We start from the raw sequence: 24,423 nt of genomic DNA, 5'->3' as shown, positions 1-24,423 counted from the left end.
GAAATCGCTGTATTAAAAGTCGTTCTGACAATGGCATATGCAATTCTGCATCATCCATTCTGCTATAAACTCATTGGTTCTATTTTTTCTATGGACAGTCAAAATTTTGGGATATCGACGTTTTCACGAATAAACTCATTGGTTCTATTTTTTTGGAGATTTTGACATATCCACAAACTTCTGTAAAAATGTTCAGACGTGTGCAATTAGCAAACAAATGCATTAAATGTCGTTCTGACAATGGCGTATGCAATTCTGCATCATTCATTCTGCTAAACTCAATGGTTCTATTTTTTGTATGGACAGTCAAAATTTTGGGATATCGACATTTTTACAAAATTTTGTAAAAATGTTCAGAAATATGCAACTAGCAAACAAATACATTAAAAGTCGTTCCGACAGTGGCGTATGTGATTCTGCATTATTCATTCTGCTATAAACTCATTGGTTCTATTTTTTCTATGGACAGTCAAAATTTGGAGATATTGACATTTACACAAACTTCTGTAGACATGTGCAATCAGCAAACAAATGCATTAAATATCGTTCTGACAATGGCGTATGCAATTCTGCATCATTCATTCTGCTATAAACTCAATGGTTCTATTCTTTGTATGGACAGTCAAAATTTTGGGATATCGACATTTTTACAAATTTCTGTAAAAATATTCAGACGTATGCAATTAGCAAATATCTGTATTCAATGTCGTTCTGACAATGGCGTATGCATTTCTGCATCATTCATTCTGCTATAAACTCAATGGTTCAATTTTTTCTATGGACAGTCAAAATTTTGGGATATCGACATTTTCACGAATTTCTGTAAAAATGTTCAGACGTATGTAATTTGCAAATAAATGTATTAACAGTCGTTCTGACAATGGCGTATGCGATTCTGCATCATCCATTCTGCTATAAACTAAATGGTTCTCTTTTTTCTATGGACAGTCAAAATTTTGAGATATTGAAATTTTCAGGAATTTCTGTACAAATGTTCAGACGTGTGCAGTTAAGAAATAGCTGTACTAAATGACGTTCTGACAATGGCATATGCGATTCTGCATCATTCATTCTGCTATAAACTCATTGGTTCTATTTTTTCTATGGACAGTCAAAATTTGGAGATATTGACATTTTCACAAACTTCTGTAAAAATGTTCAGACGTGTGCAATCAGCAAACAAATGCATTAAATGTCGTTCTGAGAATGGCGTATGCAATTCTGCATCATTCATTCTGCTATAAACTCAATGGTTCTATTTTTGTATGGACAGTCAAAATTTTGGGATATCGACATTTTAACAAATTTCTGTAAAAATGTTCAGACGTGTGCAATTAGCAAATAACTGTATTCAATGTCGTTCTGACAATGGCGTATGCGATTCTGCATCATTCATTCTGCTATAAACTCAATGGTTCTATTTTTTCCATGGACAGTCAAAATTTTGGGATATCGACATTTTTACGAATTTCTGTAAAAATGTTCAGACGTGTGCAAATAGCAAATAACTGTATTCAATGTCGATCTGACAATGGCGTATGCAATTCTGCATCATTCATTTTGCTATAAACTCAATGGTTCTATTTTTTCTGTGGACAGTCAAAATTTTGGGATATCGACATTTTCACGAATTTCTGTAAAAATGTTCAGAAATATGCAACTAGCAAACAAATACATTAAAAGTAGTTCTGACTATGGCGTATGTGATTCTGCATCATTCGTTCTGCTATAAACTCAATGGTTCTATTTTTTCTGTGGACAGTCAAAATTTTGGAATATCGATATTTTCACAAATTTCTGTAAAAATGTTCAGAAATATGCACCAAGCAAACAAATACATTAAAAGTCGTTCTGACAATGGCGTATGCGATTCTGCATCATCCATTCTGCAATAAACTCATTGGTTCTATTTTTTCTATGGACAGTCAAAATTCTGCATCATTCATTCTGCTATAAACTCAATGGTTCTATTCTTTGTATGGACAGTCAAAATTTTGGGATATCGACATTTTTACAAATTACTCTAAAAATGTTCAGACGTGTGCAATTAGCAAATAACTGTATTCAATGTCGTTCTGACAATGGCGTATGCATTTCTGCATCATTCATTCTGCTATAAACTCAATGGTTCAATTTTTTCTATGGACAGTCAAAATTTTGGGATATCGACATTTACACGAATTTCTGTAAAAATGTTCAGACGTGTGCAATTCGCAAATAAATGTATTAACAGTCGTTCTGACAATGGCGTATGCGATTCTGCATCATTCATTCTGCTATAAACTTATTGGTTCTATTTTTTCTATGGACAGTCAAAATTTTGCGATATCGACATTTTCACGAGTTTCTGTAAAAATGTTCAGAAATATGCAACTAGCAAACATATACATTAAAAGTCGTTCTGACAATGGCGTATGTGATTCTGCATCATTCGTTCTGCAATAAACTCAATGGTTCAATTTTTTCTATGGCCAGTCAATATTTTGGGATATCGACATTTTCACGAATTTCTGTAAAAATGTTTAGACGTTAGCAATTAGCATATAAATGCATTAACAGTCGTTCTGACAATGGCGTATGCGCTTCTACATCATCCATTCTGCTATAAACTCATTGGTTCTATTTTTTCTATGCACAGTCAAAATTTTGGGATATCGACATTTTCACGAATTTCTGTAAAAATGTTCAGACGTGTGCAATTAGCAATTAGTCGTTCTGACAATGGCGTATGCGATTCTGCATCATCCATTCTGCTATAAACTCATTGGTTCTATTTTTTCTATGGACAGTAAAAATTTTGGGATATCGACATTTTCACGAAATTCTTTAAAAATGTTCAGACGTGTGCAATTAGCAAATAAGTGTATTCAATGTCGTTCTGACAATGGCGTATGCGATTCTGCATCATCCATTCTGCTATAAACTCATTGGTTCTATTTTTTCTATGCACAGTCAAAATTTTGTGATATCGACAATTTCACGAATTTCTGTAAAAATGTTCAGAAATATGCAACTAGCAAACAAATACATTAAAAGTCGTTCCGACAGTGGCGTATGTGATTCTGCATCATCCATTCTGCTATAAACTCATTGGTTCTATTTTTTCTATGCACAGTCAAAATTTTGGGATATCGACATTTTAACGAATTTCTGTAAAAATGTTCAGACGTGTGCAATTAGCAATTAGTCGTTCTGACAATGGCGTATGCGATTCTGCATCATCCATTCTGCTATAAACTCATTGGTTCTATTTTTTCTATGGACAGTAAAAATTTTGGGATATCGACATTTTCACGAAATTCTTTAAAAATGTTCAGAAGTGTGCAATTAGCAAATAAGTGTATTCAATGTCGTTCTGACAATGGCGTATGCGATTCTGCATCATCCATTCTGCTATAAACTCATTGGTTCTATTTTTTCTATGCACAGTCAAAATTTTGTGATATCGACATTTTCACGAATTTCTGTAAAAATGTTCAGAAATATGCAACTAGCAAACAAATACATTAAAAGTCGTTCCGACAGTGGCGTATGTGATTCTGCATCATTCGTTCTGCTATAAACTCAATGGTTCTAGTTTTTCTATGAACAGTCAAATTTTTGGGATATCGACATTTTCACGAATTTCTGTAAAAATGTTCAGACGTGTGCAATTAGCAAATAACTGTATTCAATGTCGTTCTGACAATGGCGTATGCGATTCTGCATCATCCATTCTGCTATAAACTCATTGGATCTATTTTTTTTATGGACAGTCAAAATTTTGCGATATCGACATTTTCACGAATTTCTTTAAAAATGTTCAGACCTGTGCAATTAGTAAATCGCTGTATTAAATGTCGTTCTGACAATGGCATATGCAATTCTGCATCATTCATTCTGCTATAAACTCATTGGTTCTATTTTTTCTATGGACAGTCAAACTTTTGGGATATCGACATTTTCACGAATTTCTGTAAAAATGTTCAGACGTGTGTAATGTGCAAATAAATGCATTAACAGTCGTTCTGACAATGGCTTATGCGATTCTGCATCATCCATTCTGCAATAAACTCATTGGTTCTATTTTTTTGGAGATTTTGAAATATTCACAAACTTCTGTAAAAATGTTCAGACGTGTGCAATCAGCAAACAAATGCATTAAATGTCGTTCTGACAATGGCGTATGCAATTCTGCATCATTCATTCTGCTATAAACTCAATGGTTCTATTTTTTGTATGGACAGTCAAAATTTTGGGATATCGACATTTTTACAAAATTCTGTAAAAATGTTCAGAAATATGCAACTAGCAAAGAAATACATTAAAAGTCGTTCCGACAGTGGCCTATGTGATTCTGCATCATTCATTCTGCTATAAACTCATTGGTTCTATTTTTTCTATGGACAGTCAAAATTTGGAGATATTGACATTTACACAAACTTCTGTAGACGTGTGCAATCAGCAAACAAATGCATTAAATATCGTTCTGACAATGGCGTATGCAATTCTGCATCATTCATTCTGCTATAAACTCAATGGTTCTATTCTTTGTATGGACAGTCAAAATTTTGGGATATCGACATTTTTACAAATTTCTGTAAAAATATTCAGACGTATGCAATTAGCAAATATCTGTATTCAATGTCGTTCTGACAATGGCGTATGCATTTCTGCATCATTCATTCTGCTATAAACTCAATGGTTCAATTTTTTCTACGGACAGTCAAAATTTTGGGATATCGACATTTACACGAATTTCTGTAAAAATGTTCAGACGTGTGCAATTCGTAAATAAATGTATTAACAGTCGTTCTGACAATGGCGTATGCGATTCTGCATCATTCATTCTGCTATAAACTCAATTTTTCTCTTTTTTCTATGGACAGTCAAAATTTTGAGATATTGAAATTTTCAGGAATTTCTGTACAAATGTTCAGACGTGTGCAGTTAAGAAATAACTGTACTAAATGACGTTCTGACAATGGCATATGCGATTCTGCATCATTCATTCTGCTATAAACTCATTGGTTCTATTTTTTCTATGGACAGTCAAAATTTGGAGATATTGACATTTTCACAAACTTCTGTAAAAATGTTCAGACGTGTGCAATCAGCAAACAAATGCATTAAATGTCGTTATGAGAATGGCGTATGCAATTCTGCATCATTCATTCTGCTATAAACTCAATGGTTCTATTTTTGTATGGACAGTCAAAATTTTGAGATATCGACATTTTAACAAATTTCTGTAAAAATGTTCAGACGTGTGCAATTAGCAAATAACTGTATTCAATGTCGTTCTGACAATGGCGTATGCGATTCTGCATCATTCATTCTGCTATAAACTCAATGGTTCTATTTTTTCCATGGACAGTCAAAATTTTGGGATATCGACATTTTTACGAATTTCTGTAAAAATGTTCAGACGTGTGCAAATAGCAAATAACTGTATTCAATGTCGATCTGACAATGGCGTATGCAATTCTGCATCATTCATTTTGCTATAAACTCAATGGTTCTATTTTTTCTGTGGACAGTCAAAATTTTGGGATATCGACATTTTCACGAATTTCTGTAAAAATGTTCAGAAATATGCAACTAGCAAACAAATACATTAAAAGTAGTTCTGACTATGGCGTATGTGATTCTGCATCATTCGTTCTGCTATAAACTCAATGGTTCTATTTTTTCTGTGGACAGTCAAAATTTTGGGATATCGACATTTTCACAAATTTCTGTAAAAATGTTCAGAAATATGCACCTAGCAAACAAATACATTATAAGTCGTTCTGACAGTGGCGTATGCGCTTCTACATCGTCCATTCTGCTTTAAACTCATTGGTTCTATTTTTTCTATGGACAGTCAAAATTCTGCATCATTCATTCTGCTATAAACTCAATGGTTCTATTCTTTGTATGGACAGTCAAAATTTTGGGATATCGACATTTTTACAAATTACTCTAAAAATGTTCAGACGTGTGCAATTAGCAAATAAGTGTATTCAATGTCGTTCTGACAATGGCGTATGCATTTCTGCATCATTCATTCTGCTATAAACTCAATGGTTCAATTTTTTCTATGGACAGTCAAAATTTTGGGATATCGACATTTACACGAATTTCTGTAAAAATGTTCAGACGTGTGCAATTCGTAAATAAATGTATTAACAGTCGTTCTGACAATGGCGTATGCGATTCTGCATCATTCATTCTGCTATAAACTTATTGGTTCTATTTTTTCTATGGACAGTCAAAATTTTGCGATATCGACATATTCTCGAGTTTCTGTAAAAATGTTCAGAAATATGCAACTAGCAAACATATACATTAAAAGTCGTTCTGACAATGGCGTATGTGATTCTGCATCATTCATTTTGCTATAAACTCAATGGTTCTATTTTTTCTGTGGACAGTCAAAATTTTGGGATATCGACATTTTCACGAATTTCTGTAAAAATGTTCAGAAATATGCAACTAGCAAACAAATACATTAAAAGTAGTTCTGACTATGGCGTATGTGATTCTGCATCATTCGTTCTGCTATAAACTCAATGGTTCTATTTTTTCTGTGGACAGTCAAAATTTTGGGATATCGACATTTTCACAAATTTCTGTAAAAATGTTCAGAAATATGCACCTAGCAAACAAATACATTAAAAGTCGTTCTGACAATGGCGTATGCGCTTCTACATCGTCCATTCTGCTTTAAACTCATTGGTTCTATTTTTTCTATGGACAGTCAAAATTCTGCATCATTCATTCTGCTATAAACTCAATGGTTCTATTCTTTGTATGGACAGTCAAAATTTTGGGATATCGACATTTTTACAAATTACTCTAAAAATGTTCAGACGTGTGCAATTAGCAAATAACTGTATTCAATGTCGTTCTGACAATGGCGTATGCATTTCTGCATCATTCATTCTGCTATAATCTCAATGGTTCAATTTTCTCTATGGAAAGTGTAATGTGCAAATAAATGCATTTACAGTCGTTCTGACAATGGCTTATGCGATTCTGCATCATCCATTCTGCTATAAACTCAATGGTTTAGCAAATAAATACTTTAAAAGTCGTTCTGACTATGGCATATGTGATTCTTATCATGCATTCTGCTATAAACTCATTGGTTCTATTTTTTCTATGGACAGTCAATATTTTGGGATATTGACATTTTCACGAATTTCAGTAAAAATGTTCAGACGAGTGCAACTAGCAAACAAATACCTTAAGAGTCGTTCTGACAATGGCATATGCGATTCTGCATCATTCATTCTGCAATAAACTCATTGGCTCTATTTTTTCTATGGACAGTCAAAATTTTGAGATATTGACATTTTCACGAATTTCTGTAAAAATGTTCAGACGTGAGCAATTAGCAAACAAATGCATTAAATGTCGTTCTGACAATGGCGTATGCAATTCTGCATCATTTTTTCAGCTATAACCTCATTGGTTCTATTTTTTTTATGAACAGTCAAAATTTTGGGATATCGACATTTTCACAAATTTCTGTAAAAATGTTCAGACGTGTGCAATTAGCAAATAAATGCATTAACAGTCGTTCTGACAATGGCGTATGCGATTCTGCATCATCCATTCTGCTATAAACTCATTGGTTCTATTTTTTCTATGGACAGTCAAAATTTTGGGATATCGACAATTTCACGAATTTCTGTAAAAATGTTCAGAAATATGCAACTAGCAAATAAATATATTAAAAGTCGTTCTGACAATGGCATATGTGATTCTTATCATGCATTCTGCTATAAACTCATTGGTTCTATTTTTCCTATGGACAGTCAATATTTTGGGATATTGACATTTTCACGAATTTCAGTAAAAATGTTCAGACGAGTGCAACTAGCAAACAAATACCTTAAGAGTCGTTCTGACAATGGCGTATGCGATTCTGCATCATCCATTCTGCTATAAACTCATTGGTTCTATTTTTTTTATGGACAGTCAAAATTTTGCGATATCGACATTTTCACGAATTTCTTTAAAAATGTTTAGACCTGTGCAATTAGCCAACAAATGCATTAAATGGCGTATACAATTCTGCATCATTCATTCTGCTATAAACTCATTGGTTCTTTTTTTTCTATGCACAGTCAAAATTTTGGGATATCGACATTTTCACGAATTTCTGTAAAAATGTTTAGACCTGTGCAATTAGGAAATCGCTGTATTAAATGTCGTTCTGACAATGGCATATGCATTTCTGCATCATTCATTCTGCTATAATCTCAATGGTTCAATTTTCTCTATGGAAAGTCAAAATTTTGGGATATCGACATTTTCACGAATTTCTGTAAAAATGTTCAGACGTGTGTAATGTGCAAATAAATGCATTAACAGTCGTTCTGACAATGGCTTATGCGATTCTGCATCATCCATTCTGCTATAAACTCAATGGTTTAGCAAATAAATACTTTAAAAGTCGTTCTGACAATGGCATATGTGATTCTTATCATGCATTCTGCTATAAACTCATTGGTTCTATTTTTTCTATGGACAGTCAATATTTTGGGATATTGACATTTTCACGAATTTCAGTAAAAATGTTCAGACGAGTGCAACTAGCAAACAAATACCTTAAGAGTCGTTCTGACAATGGCGTATGTGATTCTGCATCATTCGTTCTGCTATAAACTCAATGGTTCTATTTTTCCATGGACAATCAAAATTTTGGGATATCGACATTTACACGAATTTCTGTAAAAATGTTCAGACGTGTTCAATTCGCAAATAAATGCATTAACAGTCGTTCTGACAATGGCATATGCGATTCTGCATCATTCATTCTGCTATAAACTCATTGGTTCTATTTTTTTGAAGATTTTGACATTTTCACGAATTTCTGTAAAAATGTTCAGACGTGTGCAATCAGCAAACAAATGCATTAAATGTCGTTCTGACAATGGCGTATGCAATTCTGCATCATTCACTCTGCTATAAACTCAATGGTTCTATTTTTTGTATGGACAATCAAAATTTTGGGGTATCGACATTTTTACAAATTTCTGTAAAAATGTTCAGACGTGTGCAATTAGCAAATAAATGCATTAACAGTCGTTCTGGCAATGGCATATGCATTTCTGAATCATTCATTCTGCTATAAACTCAATGGTTCAATTTTTTCTATGGAAAGTCAAAATTTTGGGATATCGACATTTTCACGAATTTCTGTAAAAATGTTCAGACGTGTGCAATTAGCAAATAAATGCATTAACAGTCGTTCTGACAATGGCATATGCGATTCTGCATCATTCATTCTGCAATAAACTCATTGGCTCTATTTTTTCTATGGACAGTCAAAATTTTGAGATATTGACATTTTCACGAATTTCTGTAAAATGTTCAGACGTGAGCAATTAGCAAACAAATGCATTAAATGTCGTTCTGACAATGGCGTATGCAATTCTGCATCATTTTTTCAGCTATAACCTCATTGGTTCTATTTTTTTTTTATGAACAGTCAAATTTTTGGGATATCGACATTTTCACAAATTTCTGTAAAAATGTTCAGACGTGTGCAATTAGCAAATAAATGCATTAACAGTCGTTCTGACAATGGCGTATGCGATTCTGCATCATCCATTCTGCTATAAACTCATTGGTTCTATTTTTTCTATGGACAGTCAAAATTTTGGGATATCGACAATTTCACGAATTTCTGTAAAAATGTTCAGAAATATGCAACTAGCAAATAAATATATTAAAAGTCGTTCTGACAATGGCATATGTGATTCTTATCATGCATTCTGCTATAAACTCATTGGTTCTATTTTTCCTATGGACAGTCAATATTTTGGGATATTGACATTTTCACGAATTTCAGTAAAAATGTTCAGACGAGTGCAACTAGCAAACAAATACCTTAAGAGTCGTTCTGACAATGGCGTATGCGATTCTGCATCATCCATTCTGCTATAAACTCATTGGTTCTATTTTTTTTATGGACAGTCAAAATTTTGCGATATCGACATTTTCACGAATTTCTTTAAAAATGTTTAGACCTGTGCAATTAGCCAACAAATGCATTAAATGGCGTATACAATTCTGCATCATTCATTCTGCTATAAACTCATTGGTTCTTTTTTTTCTATGCACAGTCAAAATTTTGGGATATCGACATTTTCACGAATTTCTGTAAAAATGTTTAGACCTGTGCAATTAGGAAATCGCTGTATTAAATGTCGTTCTGACAATGGCATATGCATTTCTGCATCATTCATTCTGCTATAATCTCAATGGTTCAATTTTCTCTATGGAAAGTCAAAATTTTGGGATATCGACATTTTCACGAATTTCTGTAAAAATGTTCAGACGTGTGTAATGTGCAAATAAATGCATTAACAGTCGTTCTGACAATGGCTTATGCGATTCTGCATCATCCATTCTGCTATAAACTCAATGGTTTAGCAAATAAATACTTTAAAAGTCGTTCTGACAATGGCATATGTGATTCTTATCATGCATTCTGCTATAAACTCATTGGTTCTATTTTTTCTATGGACAGTCAATATTTTGGGATATTGACATTTTCACGAATTTCAGTAAAAATGTTCAGACGAGTGCAACTAGCAAACAAATACCTTAAGAGTCGTTCTGACAATGGCGTATGTGATTCTGCATCATTCGTTCTGCTATAAACTCAATGGTTCTATTTTTCCATGGACAATCAAAATTTTGGGATATCGACATTTACACGAATTTCTGTAAAAATGTTCAGACGTGTTCAATTCGCAAATAAATGCATTAACAGTCGTTCTGACAATGGCATATGCGATTCTGCATCATTCATTCTGCTATAAACTCATTGGTTCTATTTTTTTGAAGATTTTGACATTTTCACAAACTTCTGTAAAAATGTTCAGACGTGTGCAATCAGCAAACAAATGCATTAAATGTCGTTCTGACAATGGCGTATGCAATTCTGCATCATTCACTCTGCTATAAACTCAATGGTTCTATTTTTTGTATGGACAATCAAAATTTTGGGGTATCGACATTTTTACAAATTTCTGTAAAAATGTTCAGACGTGTGCAATTAGCAAATAAATGCATTAACAGTCGTTCTGGCAATGGCATATGCATTTCTGAATCATTCATTCTGCTATAAACTCAATGGTTCAATTTTTTCTATGGAAAGTCAAAATTTTGGGATATCGACATTTTCACGAATTTCTGTAAAAATGTTCAGACGTGTGCAATTAGCAAATAAATGCATTAACAGTCGTTCTGACAATGGCATATGCGATTCTGCATCATTCATTCTGCAATAAACTCATTGGCTCTATTTTTTCTATGGACAGTCAAAATTTTGAGATATTGACATTTTCACGAATTTCTGTAAAATGTTCAGACGTGAGCAATTAGCAAACAAATGCATTAAATGTCGTTCTGACAATGGCGTATGCAATTCTGCATCATTTTTTCAGCTATAACCTCATTGGTTCTATTTTTTTTTTATGAACAGTCAAATTTTTGGGATATCGACATTTTCACAAATTTCTGTAAAAATGTTCAGACGTGTGCAATTAGCAAATAAATGCATTAACAGTCGTTCTGACAATGGCGTATGCGATTCTGCATCATCCATTCTGCTATAAACTCATTGGTTCTATTTTGTCTATGGACAGTAAAAATTTTGGGATATCGACAATTTCACGAATTTCTGTAAAAATGTTCAGAAATATGCAACTAGCAAATAAATACATTAAAAGTCGTTCTGACAATGGCATATGTGATTCTTATCATGCATTCTGCTATAAACTCATTGGTTCTATTTTTCCTATGGACAGTCAATATTTTGGGATATTGACATTTTCACGAATTTCAGTAAAAATGTTCAGACGAGTGCAACTAGCAAACAAATACCTTAAGAGTCGTTCTGACAATGGCGTATGTGATTCTGCATCATTCGTTCTGCTATAAACTTAATGGTTCTATTTTTCCATGGACAATCAAAATTTTGGGATATCGACATTAACACGAATTTCTGTAAAAATGTTCAGACGTGTGCAATTCGCAAATAAATGTATTAACAGTCGTTCTGACAATGGCGTATGCGATTCTGCATCATTCATTCTGCTATAAACTCATTGGTTCTATTTTTTCTATGGACAGTCAAAATTTTGAGATATTGACATTTTCACAAACTTCTGTAAAAATGTTCAGACGTGTGCAATCAGCAAACAAATGCATTAAATGTCTTTCTGACAATGGCGTATGCAATTCTGTTCAAAAAATGTTCAGACGTGAGCATTTAGCAAACAAATGCATTAAATGTCGTTCTGACAATGGCGTATGCAATTCTGCATCATTTTTTCAGCTATAACCTCATTGGTTCTATTTTTTTTATGAACAGTCAAATTTTTGGGATACCGACATTTTCACAAATTTCTGTAAAAATGTTCAGACGTGTGCAATTAGCAAATAAATGCATTAACAGTCGTTCTGACAATGGCGTATGCGATTCTGCATCATCCATTCTGCTATAAACTCATTGGTTCTATTTTTTCTATGGACAGTAAAAATTTTGGGAAAATTTCACGAATTGCTGTAAAAATGTTCAGAAATATGCAACTAGCAAATAAATACATTAAAAGTCGTTCTGACAATGGCATATGTGATTCTTATCATGCATTCTGCTATAAACTCATTGGTTCTATTTTTTCTATGGACAGTCAATATTTTGGGATATTGTCATTTTCACGAATTTCAGTAAAAATGTTCAGACGAGTGCAACTAGCAAACAAATACCTTAAGAGTCGTTCTGACAATGGCGTATGTGATTCTGCATCATTCGTTCTGCTATAAACTCAATGGTTCTATTTTTCCATGGACAGTCAAAATTTTGGGATATCGACATTTTCACCAATTTCTGTAAAAATGTTCAGACGTGTGTAATTTGCAAATAAATGTATTAACAGTCGTTCTGACAATGGCGTATGCGATTCTGCATCATCCATTCTGCTATAAACTCAATGGTTCTATATTTTCTGTGGACAATCAAAATTTTGGGATATCGTCATTTTCACGAATTACTGTAAAAATGTTCAGAAATATGCAACTAGCAAACAAATACATTAAAAGTCGTTCTGACAATGGCGTATGTGATTCTGCATCATTCGTTCTGCTATAAACTCAATGGTTCTATATTTTCTGTGGACAATCAAAATTTTGGGATATCGACATTTTCACGAATTACTGTAAAAATGTTCAGACGTGTGCAATCAGCAAACAAATGCATTAAATGTCGTTCTGACAATGGCGTATGTGATTCTGCATCATTCGTTCTGCTATAAACTCAATGGTTCTATTTTTTCTATGGACAGTCAAAATTTTGAGATATTGACATTTTCACGAATTTCAGTAAAAATGTTCAGACGTGAGCAATTAGCAAACAAATGCATTAAATGTCGTTCTGACAATGGCGTATGCAGCTATAACCTCATTGGTTCTATTTTTTTATGAACAGTCAAATTTTTGGGATATCGACATTATCACAAATTTCTGTAAAAATGTTCAGACGTGTGCAATTAGCAAATAAATGCATTAACAGTCGTTCTGACAATGGCGTATGCGATTCTGCATCATCCATTCTGCTATAAACTCATTGGTTCTATTTTTTCTATGGACAGTAAAAATTTGGGATATCGACAATTTCACGAATTTCTGTAAAAATGTTCAGACATGTGCAATTAGCAAATAACTGTATTCAATGTCGTTCTGACAATGGCGTATGCGATTCTGCATCATCCATTCTGCTATAAATTCATTGGTTCTATTTTTTCTATGGACAGTCAAAATTTTGCGATATCGACATTTTCACGAGTTTCTGTAAAAATGTTCAGAAATATGCAACTATTAAACATATACATTAAAAGTCTTTCTGACAATGGCGTATGTGATTCTGCATCATTCGTTCTGCAGTAAAACTTTTTTCTATGGACAGTCAAAATTTTGAGATATTGAAATTTTCAGGAATTTCTGTAAAAATATTTAGACGTGAGCAATTAGCAAACAATTGCATTAAATGACGTATACAATTCTGCATCATTCATTCCGCTATAACCTCATTGGTTCTATTTTTTTATGAACAGTCAACATTTTGGGATATTGCAATTTTCAGGAATTTCTGTAAAAATGTTCAGACGTGTGCAGTTCGCAAATAAATGCATTAACAGTCGTTCTGACAATGGAGTATGTGATTCTGCATCATTCGTTCTGTTATAAACTCATTGGTCCTATTTTTTCTATGCACAGTCAAAATTTTGGGGTATCGACATTTTCACGAATTTCTGTAAAAATGTTCAGACGTGTGCAGTTCGCAAATAAATGCGTTAACAGTCGTTCTGACAATTGCGTATGCGATTCTGCATCATTCATTCTGCTATAAACTCATTGGTTCTATTTTTTCTATGGACAGTCAAAATTTTGAGATATTGAAATTTTCAGGAATTGCTGTACAAATGTTCAGACGTGTGCAATTAGGAAATAACTGTACTAAATGTCGTTCTGACTATGGCGTATGCGATTCTGCATCATTCATTCTGCTATAAACTTATTGGTTCTATTTTTTCTATGGACAGTCAAAATTTTGGGATATCGACATTTTTAGGAATTTCTGTAAAAATGCTCAGAAATATGCAACTAGCAAATAAATACATTAAAAGTCGTTCTGACAATGGCGTATGTGATTCTGCATCATTCGTTTTGCTATAAACTCAATGGTTTTATTTTTTCTATGGACAGTCAAAATTTTGGGATATCGACAATTCACGAATTTTGTAAGAATGTTTAGACGAGTGCAATTAGCAAGTAACTGCATACTGGCGTAAGCGATTCTTCATCATTTATTCTGCTATTAACTCATTGGTTCTGTTTGTGCTATGAACATTCAAAATTTTGGGATATCGAAATTTTCAAATAAATGGTTTAAATGTCGCTCCTACAATGGCGTATGCGATTCTGCATCATTAATTCTGCTATAAACTCATTGGTTCTATCTTTTCTATGGACAGTCAAAACTTTGCGATATCGACATTTTATTCTGTAAAAATGTTCAGAAATATTCAATGTGACGGGCCAAAAGTCGGAACCTCGTTTTTGGGCCACAAAATTAAATAAAATATTTGAATTATAAATGTATTAATATTTTATTTGGAATCATGTTTTATGTTATGTGACACAATAATTGAATTACTAGTTATTTAAAGAAAATATATGAAATTTATGGTATTCGGTTTTGTTTTTGAAATTAACGGTCAAACTGATCCCCCTAGTGGTCATATGATAGACTAACCCTGAACAACGACGATGAGATCCGTACGGCGTCAAAATATAATCAGTCGACATCGAGCCACTGAAACAGTATAAAAGGAGGCGAAATCGACACAATCGGGACAGTCTTCTGTGGATGGCTGTTGTGCTAAGTGGGGTTTTTAACGTTCCCTTGGCAGTAAATTTAGTTAGTTTGTGTAGTCTAGAGAGTTAAGTGGGGTTTTTAACGTTCCCTTGGCGCTAAGGTTTTTGTGTGTGTGTCTCGGCTGTTGAGTGGAGTGAGGTTTTAATGTTCCCTCCCTCTCCAGACATATGTTGGTGTGGGCTTTAGAGTTGAGTGGGGTTTTAACGTTCCCTCGGCTCTAAGGTTTGTGTGAGTGTCTCGGCTGTTGAGTGGAGCGGGGTTTTAACGTTCCCTCCTCTCTCAGACCGCAGTGAGAGCAGTCGGTAGGGTTGAGTGGGGTTTTAAACGTTCCCTCGACTCGTGCTGTCATCGGGCTGCCGCTGTGCCTAGCTGCTGCCAACCTTCGTGTGCTGCCATCGGGCTGCCGTTATTCTTCGTGTGCTGTCATCGGGCTACCGCTGTGCCTAGCTGCTGCCAACCTTCGAGTGCTGTCATCGGGCTACCGCTGTGCCTAGCTGCTGCCAACCTTCGAGTGCTGTCATCGGGCTGCCGCTGTGCTTTGCTGCCGTCATTCTGCGTGCGTCGTCATCGGGCTGCTGCCTTGCCTAGCTATCGACGATCTTCGTTTGCCGTCATCGGACTGCCGCTACCGCAAATATTCGGGTGTCGTCCTCGCCGTGCTGCTACAGTGTGTTGTGTGTTATCAAAACTACAAATGTGTGAAATGAATAATTTAGTGAAATCAATAAATTTTATAACGTTGATAAAAAAATAAACAGTCTTCCTCTCTTATATGTCCCACAACATAAATAAATTCTTGTGACGACCCTGGCCCTCCGTTGAACTATCCCAGCTTCAAAGTGAAAACATGTCGTCACAATGGCGCCCGAGCAGGTACATTAAGAGAGAGAAAAAACAACAATATCTATAGACGTGTTAAATGAAAAAAAAAAAAATAAAATATTGACACCTAGAAGAAGCAAGACTTTAGAGACAGTGATAAACATTCCGTGGTGTAAAAATAAATAAATTCGTGAAAAAAAAAAACAAAGGAAAACCGAATTACAAAATAGTAAAGATGTTACGAGTATCCTGGGCATACACCTTGAAACAAGAAGATCTAGTGGGGTATCTTTTGGAATTTAAATTAGATTCTACTGGGAATGTGGACGATCTTCGTAAGCGATGGGCGAAGTTCTTAAATCAAGATCACGACGAAGCAACAAGGAAAAGATTGCATGAATTGCAAAATAAACATGAAAACGGGAACATTCCATCCACATCAACTTTCCACTCTCCGTCAAAACTGCCGATGATTACTATTTCCCCAAGTGATACTGAGAAATCAACCTACCCCGTTTATCAAACCATGGATCCAACTAAAGTGACCAGTGAAGACCGGCAAAGCCAAGAATCAACGCTGAAAACCGAGAACGTTCCTCCGTTAGCTAACCTTCCTGGAACGGAGCATAGTCCGATTCAGCGTCCAGTCAACCTGCTTGATCAAGTACATAAGTGGAACATCAAATTTAACCAGGGCAGGGATCCTATAGAGTTTATAGAACGCATAGAAGAACTAGCGCTAATTTTCGGAGTAGAATTAAACCATCTTATAAAAACTATGCCGGAACTCTTTCAGGATAAGGCTCTCATATGGCTGAGGAACAATAACGGACACTGGATAAGCTGGAAAGAATTCAAGAGAGATTTCCTAAATTTCTTTTTACCTCCAAGATATTTTGAAAAACTAGATGACGAAATCAGAAAAAGACTACAAAGACCCAAGGAATTTTTCAAGGAGTACGTCTTGGCCATCCAGAAGCTAATGCAACACGCGGAAATGACGGAAGAACAAAAGCTGGAACGTATTTTTAGAAATTCCCTAGCAGAATACCAGTGGTACATAAGACGCAAAGACTTTAACTCCTTGTCGGAATTGATTAAGCTAGCAGATGACATGGAAAGTATTCCAAATACCGTCCGACATGAACCACCACGCCATTACCAGAACTTCAATCGAAATACAGATTATTCAAAACCTAACTCTCACCGAATAGAAAGAAATTATTGGGCTACGGAAGAGCCGGTCCCAAAAAGAAATTACAAAACTTCATTTAAATGCGAGGCGAACCGACTAACCGCCACAATGGTCATTGAAGGACGACTAGTAACCGCTACAGTGGACACGGGGGCCACAAGTTGTTTTATAAAAAAGGAGTTAGCCGAAAAATTGAAGCAAAATCCAGTGTATAATCGACACCAAACAAATGTTATTCTTGCAGATGGGACCGCTGTTAATATTACCAAGTCAATTACGCTCCACGTAATTTTTGGAAGTCAAAGTACAGAAATGCCATTCCTAATAATGTCCAAATTCAAAGAAGATATCATCATTGGTCTGGAATTTTTCAAGCGATTCCCCACTACGATTTATTGTGCCGGACTCAGCGTGACACTCTACGAACCGGAACGGCAAACGGAACAGTGTATCATGGTCAGCGAGGCTAACCCTACCCAGAAAGAGGTAAGAAAAGCAGTTATATGTGGTCGACCCGCGGAAATATTACCCCAAAATAGAATAAGCAATAATCAATTAAGTGACGAGCAGCAAAGAGTCATGCAAAAATTCTTTTCAGAAGAAATACCACTTTTCGAACAGATAAAAGGGCTCTCCAATATAACTGAACATAAAATTGTCATGACGGATGATCGCCCCATAAAATTAAGGTATGCTCCCCGAAACCCAGCCATGCAAGCAATCATAGACGCAGAGGTGAATAAGCTAATTGATCAAGGATGTGTTGAACCCTCAAAAAGTCCATACAGTTTCCCTATAACTTTAGTAAAAAAGAAAAATGGAGACTGGCGAACGTGTATGGATTTTCGACAATTAAATAAAAGGTCTGTACCGGATGCCTACCCATTGCCACGTATAGACACGATATTAAATCGGCTAAGAGATGCAAAATTTGTAAGTAGCTTAGATCTGAAAAACGGTTATTGGCAGATTCCCTTGGCTGCGGACAGTCGAAAGTATACTGCGTTTGTAGTCGCCGGGAAAGGACTCTACCAATGGAAGGTTATGCCGTTTGGATTGCACTCGGCACCAGCAACTTTCCAGCGAGCCCTAGATAGTGTCATCGGGCCGGAAATGGAACCAAATGCTTTTGCGTATTTGGATGACATTATAGTCATAGGAAGAACATTCGAGGAGCATCTTACAAATTTGAGGAATGTATTTGTCCGACTCCGGGCCGCTAACCTTAAAATTAACATGGACAAATGCGAGTTTTTCAAGAAGGAGACAAAGTATTTGGGCCACGTAGTTAGCGGGGATGGTATCAAAACTGATCCGGACAAGGTGGCGGCCATCAAAGGATAAAATCCCCGACGTCAGTAAAGGAAGTACGGCGCTTCCTCGGAGTTGCATCGTGGTATAGAAGATTTGTTCCACAATTTGCAACCATCTCACAGCCACTAACCAGCCTATTAAAGAAGGGTAAGCATTGGAAATGGGGACAGGAACAACAAATGGCATTCGAAACACTTAAGGCGAAATTAACCGAGGCCCCCGTATTGGCATGTCCAGATTTCACCCAACCATTTACCCTCCAGACAGATACCAGTAATTATGGATTAGGAGCAGTCCTCACTCAAGAATTAGAGGGAGAGGAGCGGGTGATAGCGTATGCCAGCAGACACTTAAACGGGGCTGATAAGAACTATTCGGCTACAGAAAAAGAGTGCCTCGCTATAATTTGGGGCATAAGGCAAATGCGCCCATTATTGGAGGGCTACCAATTTATTGTAATTACGGATCACCTCGCGCTTAAATGGTTGAACTCAATAGAGAGTCCTTCAGGAAGATTGGCACGATGGGCCCTCGAGCTCCAACAATATTCCTTCGTTGTGAAATACCGTAGAGGAAAACAAAATGTTGTAGCAGACACACTCTCGAGGCAACCAGTGGAGATTTTGGAATTAGCCACCATCAAGGAAAGTCAGAATGGATGTCCTTGGATAGACAAATTGAAGGAAGGTATCGTAAAGAATCCAAAAAAATATCCGGATTATACCCTTATTGATGACCACGTATATCGGCATTTTCCTCGGCAAGCAAACGACGACGACTGCACTCCGTGGAAATTGTGTGTACCAATCACATCCAGGGAGAGGGTACTAGAGGAAAATCACGATAGTCTCGCCGGTGGTCACCTGGGCATGCGGAAAACTAGTTACAAAGTGGCTAACCGATACTTCTGGCCGGGTATGTTCCAGGATATAAAACGATATGTAAAAAATGTGCATTGTGCCAAAAATATAAATCAAGCCAACAACAATCGGCTGGCGAAATGTTAACTCGAGTCTCCGAGGAACCATGGGCCACAATATGTGCGGATTTCGTGGGACCTCTTCCGCGGTCGACTCACGGAAACTCGATGCTGTTGGTAATTATGGATCGTTTCTCGAAATGGACAGAACTAATACCCCTTAGAAAAGCCACAACGGATGGTCTAATCAAAGGTTGTCGAGAGAGGATAGTTTCCCGGTATGGCGTACCAAAGATGATTATTACGGATAATGGCGCCCAGTTTACCAGTGCAAAGTGGGAGAAATTCTTGAAGGAAATGGGCATAAAACACCAGCTAACAGCGCCATATACTCCCCAAGAGAACCCTACTGAAAGAACTAACAGCACTGTTAAGACTATGATTGCGCAAGTATCCCGGCAACATCATAATAAATGGGACGACGCGTTGCCTGAAATTATGTTGGCTATTAATACTAGTGCCTCCGAATCCACAGGATATTCCCCGGCATTTCTAACACAAGGCCGTGAACCTAGGCTACCACAGGCCTTATACGACCAAGTTACAACTGGAACAGGTGCCAGAATAGTTTTACCTGAAGACCGAGCACTGGAATTAAGGGAAATATTTATAATAGTCCGACGAAATCTAGCCAAAGCAGCACAAAATCAGAAACGACACTACAATCTCCGACATCGGGCATGGAAACCAAAAATTGGGGAAAAGGTTCTTATTAGATTGCACCCCCAATCAAGAGCCATCGATAACTTTGCGGCGAAACTGGCCCCGAAATATGGGGGCCCATATGTGGTGGAAAAATATAAATCACCAGTAATTGTGGTGGTCAGGGCGAACGAAAAGGACATGCGTACAGTGCATGTCAGTGGTCTTAAGAAGTATTTCGAATAAATTAAAACATTATTTCGGAGAGGCTTTATGTAGAAGATCTATAACTTAATATTCCTCTATCATTTACACCGTTTGTGTGTTTCATTGTTTTGTTTTCTTTTTTTTCTTTTAGACAACGACGGTATTAGCCAAAAAGTAATTTAAGAAAGAAAATATATAAATATAATAACAAATACGTGTTTAAGATAAGTTCTGAAATTGTTATCTACATCTCACAACACACTGCGATTATGGACGGAAATAGTCCAAAGACAAAAAAATTTAAGGAAGCGATGAAAAAAGTCCGTACCCACTTTGAGAGGGCAGAGTCACAGCGACGTCGAACCATTTTTATTGATGACGATGATATTCCGAGTACCAGCCGCAATGCACCGAGACGATGTACAAAACAACGGGATCGCCCTCCATCCCTAAGAGGCGAAGATCATATATTCTTTAGAATGGAAGAAACAGCCAATAATATCGCAGACGTACGCCCGACATTCCCAGATACACATGGCAAAAATAATGAAAAGCGCACAGAAAGGCAAGGTTCACCACGTCCGAATGATGCCACCGTACATCCTGAGGTACCACGAACACCAATATACATATCATGCAGTGAGTCAACTCAAGATAGTACCGATATGTCCGATATAAACACACCCACTACTTCCATATATTCCGAGTTGCCGATCACGCCGGGAAAGAATTTTGCCAATTACTTCGACGAACAATCCACGCTTCCACGACCACCGATGGAGACGAGCGGCGAATCATCTGTTTCAGACATAGATGAAGATGAGTGGCGTAACTTCTATGGGTATGAGGATAAGAATATTGAGAAGAAGTCGCCGATAGCACCTCCTAGTCCATCATCCACCGAGTCCGATGAAGAAAACTACAAATGCCCAAGTCCAAAGCCTAGGAAAGGTTTGGGTTTCATCGAGCAGAAAGATCGTGAGTATCGCTATTTGGGGTTCAGATGCTACGAACGAACTGTCACTGTAGAATTGCTGGTTCCGGATCAGGATAAAACACCGATACTAGCCATCAACGGAGAAGAAATTAGTAAGGCCTTATCCGCAGAACCAAGTATATATGATCAAATGCCCGATTTGGAGCCCATAATTGACAGTTCAGAAACCATAGCTGCCACCCAAGTAACAAGCGACACTGACGAGGAAGCTTCAAGATCGTCAGTAAACAGTTTCGTAACCGTTTCCGAAACCCCAAACCTGGAATGGTGGACGCAGTGGCACGCATTAGTTGGAGTAAAGACTCCATCACCTATTCGAATTTCGATTGAACCAGAAATGGCGACAGAACGGAATGTGAATGTAACTGAAAGGCCGGTAGCCGAGAATCCGAGAACGCCATTTACAAACACGAAGGGTGATGGAATAGTGGGACAAGGTTTTTCGCAAACGTCATACTCATTGGCGAGTTCATCTTCGTCACCCTCAAAATCATCATCATCATCAACTTCATCATATATACCATGCCAACTACCATTCATAATTTCCAGTAACACATTTACCAACCCGAGAGAACCATCATCCCCCACAAAAATATCAAAAGTCCCCTTATGCGCCAACGTAGCACCAACTAGCCACCACTCAAACTACCTAGAAGAAATATTCGTCCCGAATGCGGAAGAGGGTAAAGAACGTCCAAGCCAAGGCACAACTTCCATCACCGAAGGGAAGGAACAAATTAGCAACAGTCATGACACTTGGAGCCAAGTTCCCCCGGATAACTATCCTAGTGACTTGCGGGACATTATTGTCAAATTCCTGAGTAGGTCCAAAAGGGGCAAACGGGCGAGAAAATTAATCCGACTACGGGATCAACAATACCGAATTACCGTCACGGCCAATGGTGCAGTGATGGTCTTCCACAAAAATCTCTACGGAGGCCTCCAAAATTCACCCGAATTCACGCTAGGTGAAAGGACGTAGAAATTGAGGAGGCGAGAATATTAAATTGAACAATTCGCTGGGCTTCCGGCTGTTGATATGCAACAGGCTAGACGAAGCCACATAAGATGGAAAACAAATCAGGGGAGAGATGGAAGGCCTTGTGACGGGCCAAAAGTCGGAAACTCGTTTTTGGGCCACAAAATTAAATAAAATATTTGAATTATAAATGTATTAATATTTTATTTGGAATCATGTTTTATGTTATGTGACACAATAATTGAATTACTAGTTATTTAAAGAAAATATATGAAATTTATGGTATTCGGTTTTGTTTTTGAAATTAACGGTCAAACTGATCCCCCTAGTGGTCATATAATAGACTAACCCTGAACAACGACGATGAGATCCGTACGGCGTCAAAATATAATCAGTCGACATCGAGCCACTGAAACAGTATAAAAGGAGGCGAAATCGACACAATCGGGACAGTCTTCTGTGGATGGCTGTTGTGCTAAGTGGGGTTTTTAACGTTCCCTTGGCAGTAAATTTAGTTAGTTTGTGTCGTCTAGAGAGTTAAGTGGGGTTTTTACGTTCCCTTGGCGCTAAGGTTTTTGTGTGTGTGTGTCTCGGCTGTTGAGTGGAGTGGGGTTTTAACGTTCCCTCCCTCTCCAGACATATGTTCGTGTGGGCTTTAGAGTTGAGTGGGGTTTTAACGTTCCCTCGGCTCTAAGGTTTGTGTGAGTGTCTCGGCTGTTGAGTGGAGCGGGGTTTTAACGTTCCCTCCTCTCTCAGACCGCAGTGAGAGCAGTCGGTAGGGTTGAGTGGGGTTTTAAACGCTCCCTCGACTCGTGCTGTCATCGGGCTGCCGCTGTGCCTAGCTGCTGCCAACCTTCGTGTGCTGCCATCGGGCTGCCGTTATTCTTCGTGTGCTGTCATCGGGCTACCGCTGTGCCTAACTGCTGCCAACCTTCGAGTGCTGTCATCGGGCTGCCGCTGTGCCTAGCTGCTGCCAACCTTCGTGTGCGGCCATCGGGCTGCCGTTATTCTTCGTGTGCTGTCATCGGGCTACCGCTGTGCCTAGCTGCTGCCAACCTTCGAGTGCTGTCATCGGGCTGCCGCTGTGCTTTGCTGCCGTCATTCTGCGTGCGTCGTCATCGGGCTGCTGCCTTGCCTAGTTATCGACGATCTTCGTTTGCCGTCATCGGACTGCCGCTACCGCAAATATTCGGGTGTCGTCCTCGCCGTGCTGCTACAGTGTGTTGTGTGTTATCAAAACTACAAATGTGTGAAATGAATAATTTAGTGAAATCAATAAATTTTATAACGTTGATAAAAAAATAAACAGTCTTCCTCTCTTATATGTCCCACAACATAAATAAATTCTTGTGACGACCCTGGCCCTCCGTTGAACTATCCCAGCTTCAAAGTGAAAACATGTCGTCACAGCAACTAGCAAACAAATACATTAAAAGTCGTTCTGACAGTGGCGTATGTGATTCTGTATCATCCATTCTGCTATAAACTCATTGGTTCTATTTTTTCTATGGACAGTCAAAATTTTGCGATATCGACATTTACACGAATTTCTGTAAAAATGTTCAGAAATATGCAACTAGCAAACAAATACATTAAAAGTCGTTCTGACAATGGCGTATGCAATTCTGCATCATTCATTCAGCTATAACCTCATTGGTTCTATTTTTTTATGAACAGTCAAAATTTTGGGATATCGACATTTTCACTAATTTCTGTAAAAATGTTCAGACTGTGCAATTAGCAAATAAATGCATTAACAGTCGTTCTGACAATGGCGTATGCGATTCTGCATCATCCATTCTGCTATAAACTCATTGGTTCTATTTTTTCTATATACAGTCGAAATTTTGGGATATCGACATTTTCA

At 37.0% G+C, this 24,423-nt stretch overlaps 1 protein-coding gene across 2 annotated transcripts in view; it reads left to right on the top strand.

Annotated features, from left to right (window-relative positions):
• Positions 1 to 17,782: 17,782 nt before the first annotated feature.
• Positions 17,783 to 24,423, top strand: part of LOC131805015 (uncharacterized) — a 37,790-nt gene continuing 31,149 nt past the window's right edge. Inside the window, exons 1-2 of one of the 2 annotated variants that reach the window (XR_009343467.1) lie at positions 17,783 to 17,924; positions 20,732 to 23,287. Coding sequence is in view for 1 of the 2 variants with exons in the window: in XM_059128246.1 (XP_058984229.1) it covers positions 20,850 to 22,559 (1,710 nt within the window). In the remaining variant the exon portion in view is untranslated. Of the gene's footprint in view, positions 17,925 to 20,731; positions 23,959 to 24,423 lie in introns of those variants that run through there. The other variant, XM_059128246.1, reaches the window with a different exon arrangement.

Source organism: Musca domestica, unplaced genomic scaffold (assembly GCF_030504385.1).
Source record: "Musca domestica strain aabys unplaced genomic scaffold, Musca_domestica.polishedcontigs.V.1.1 5, whole genome shotgun sequence".
In the NCBI taxonomy this organism is placed as follows: domain Eukaryota; kingdom Metazoa; phylum Arthropoda; class Insecta; order Diptera; family Muscidae; genus Musca; species Musca domestica.
The sequence above is the reverse complement of the archived record's forward strand: the minus strand, read 5'-3'. Positions and strand labels throughout refer to the sequence as shown.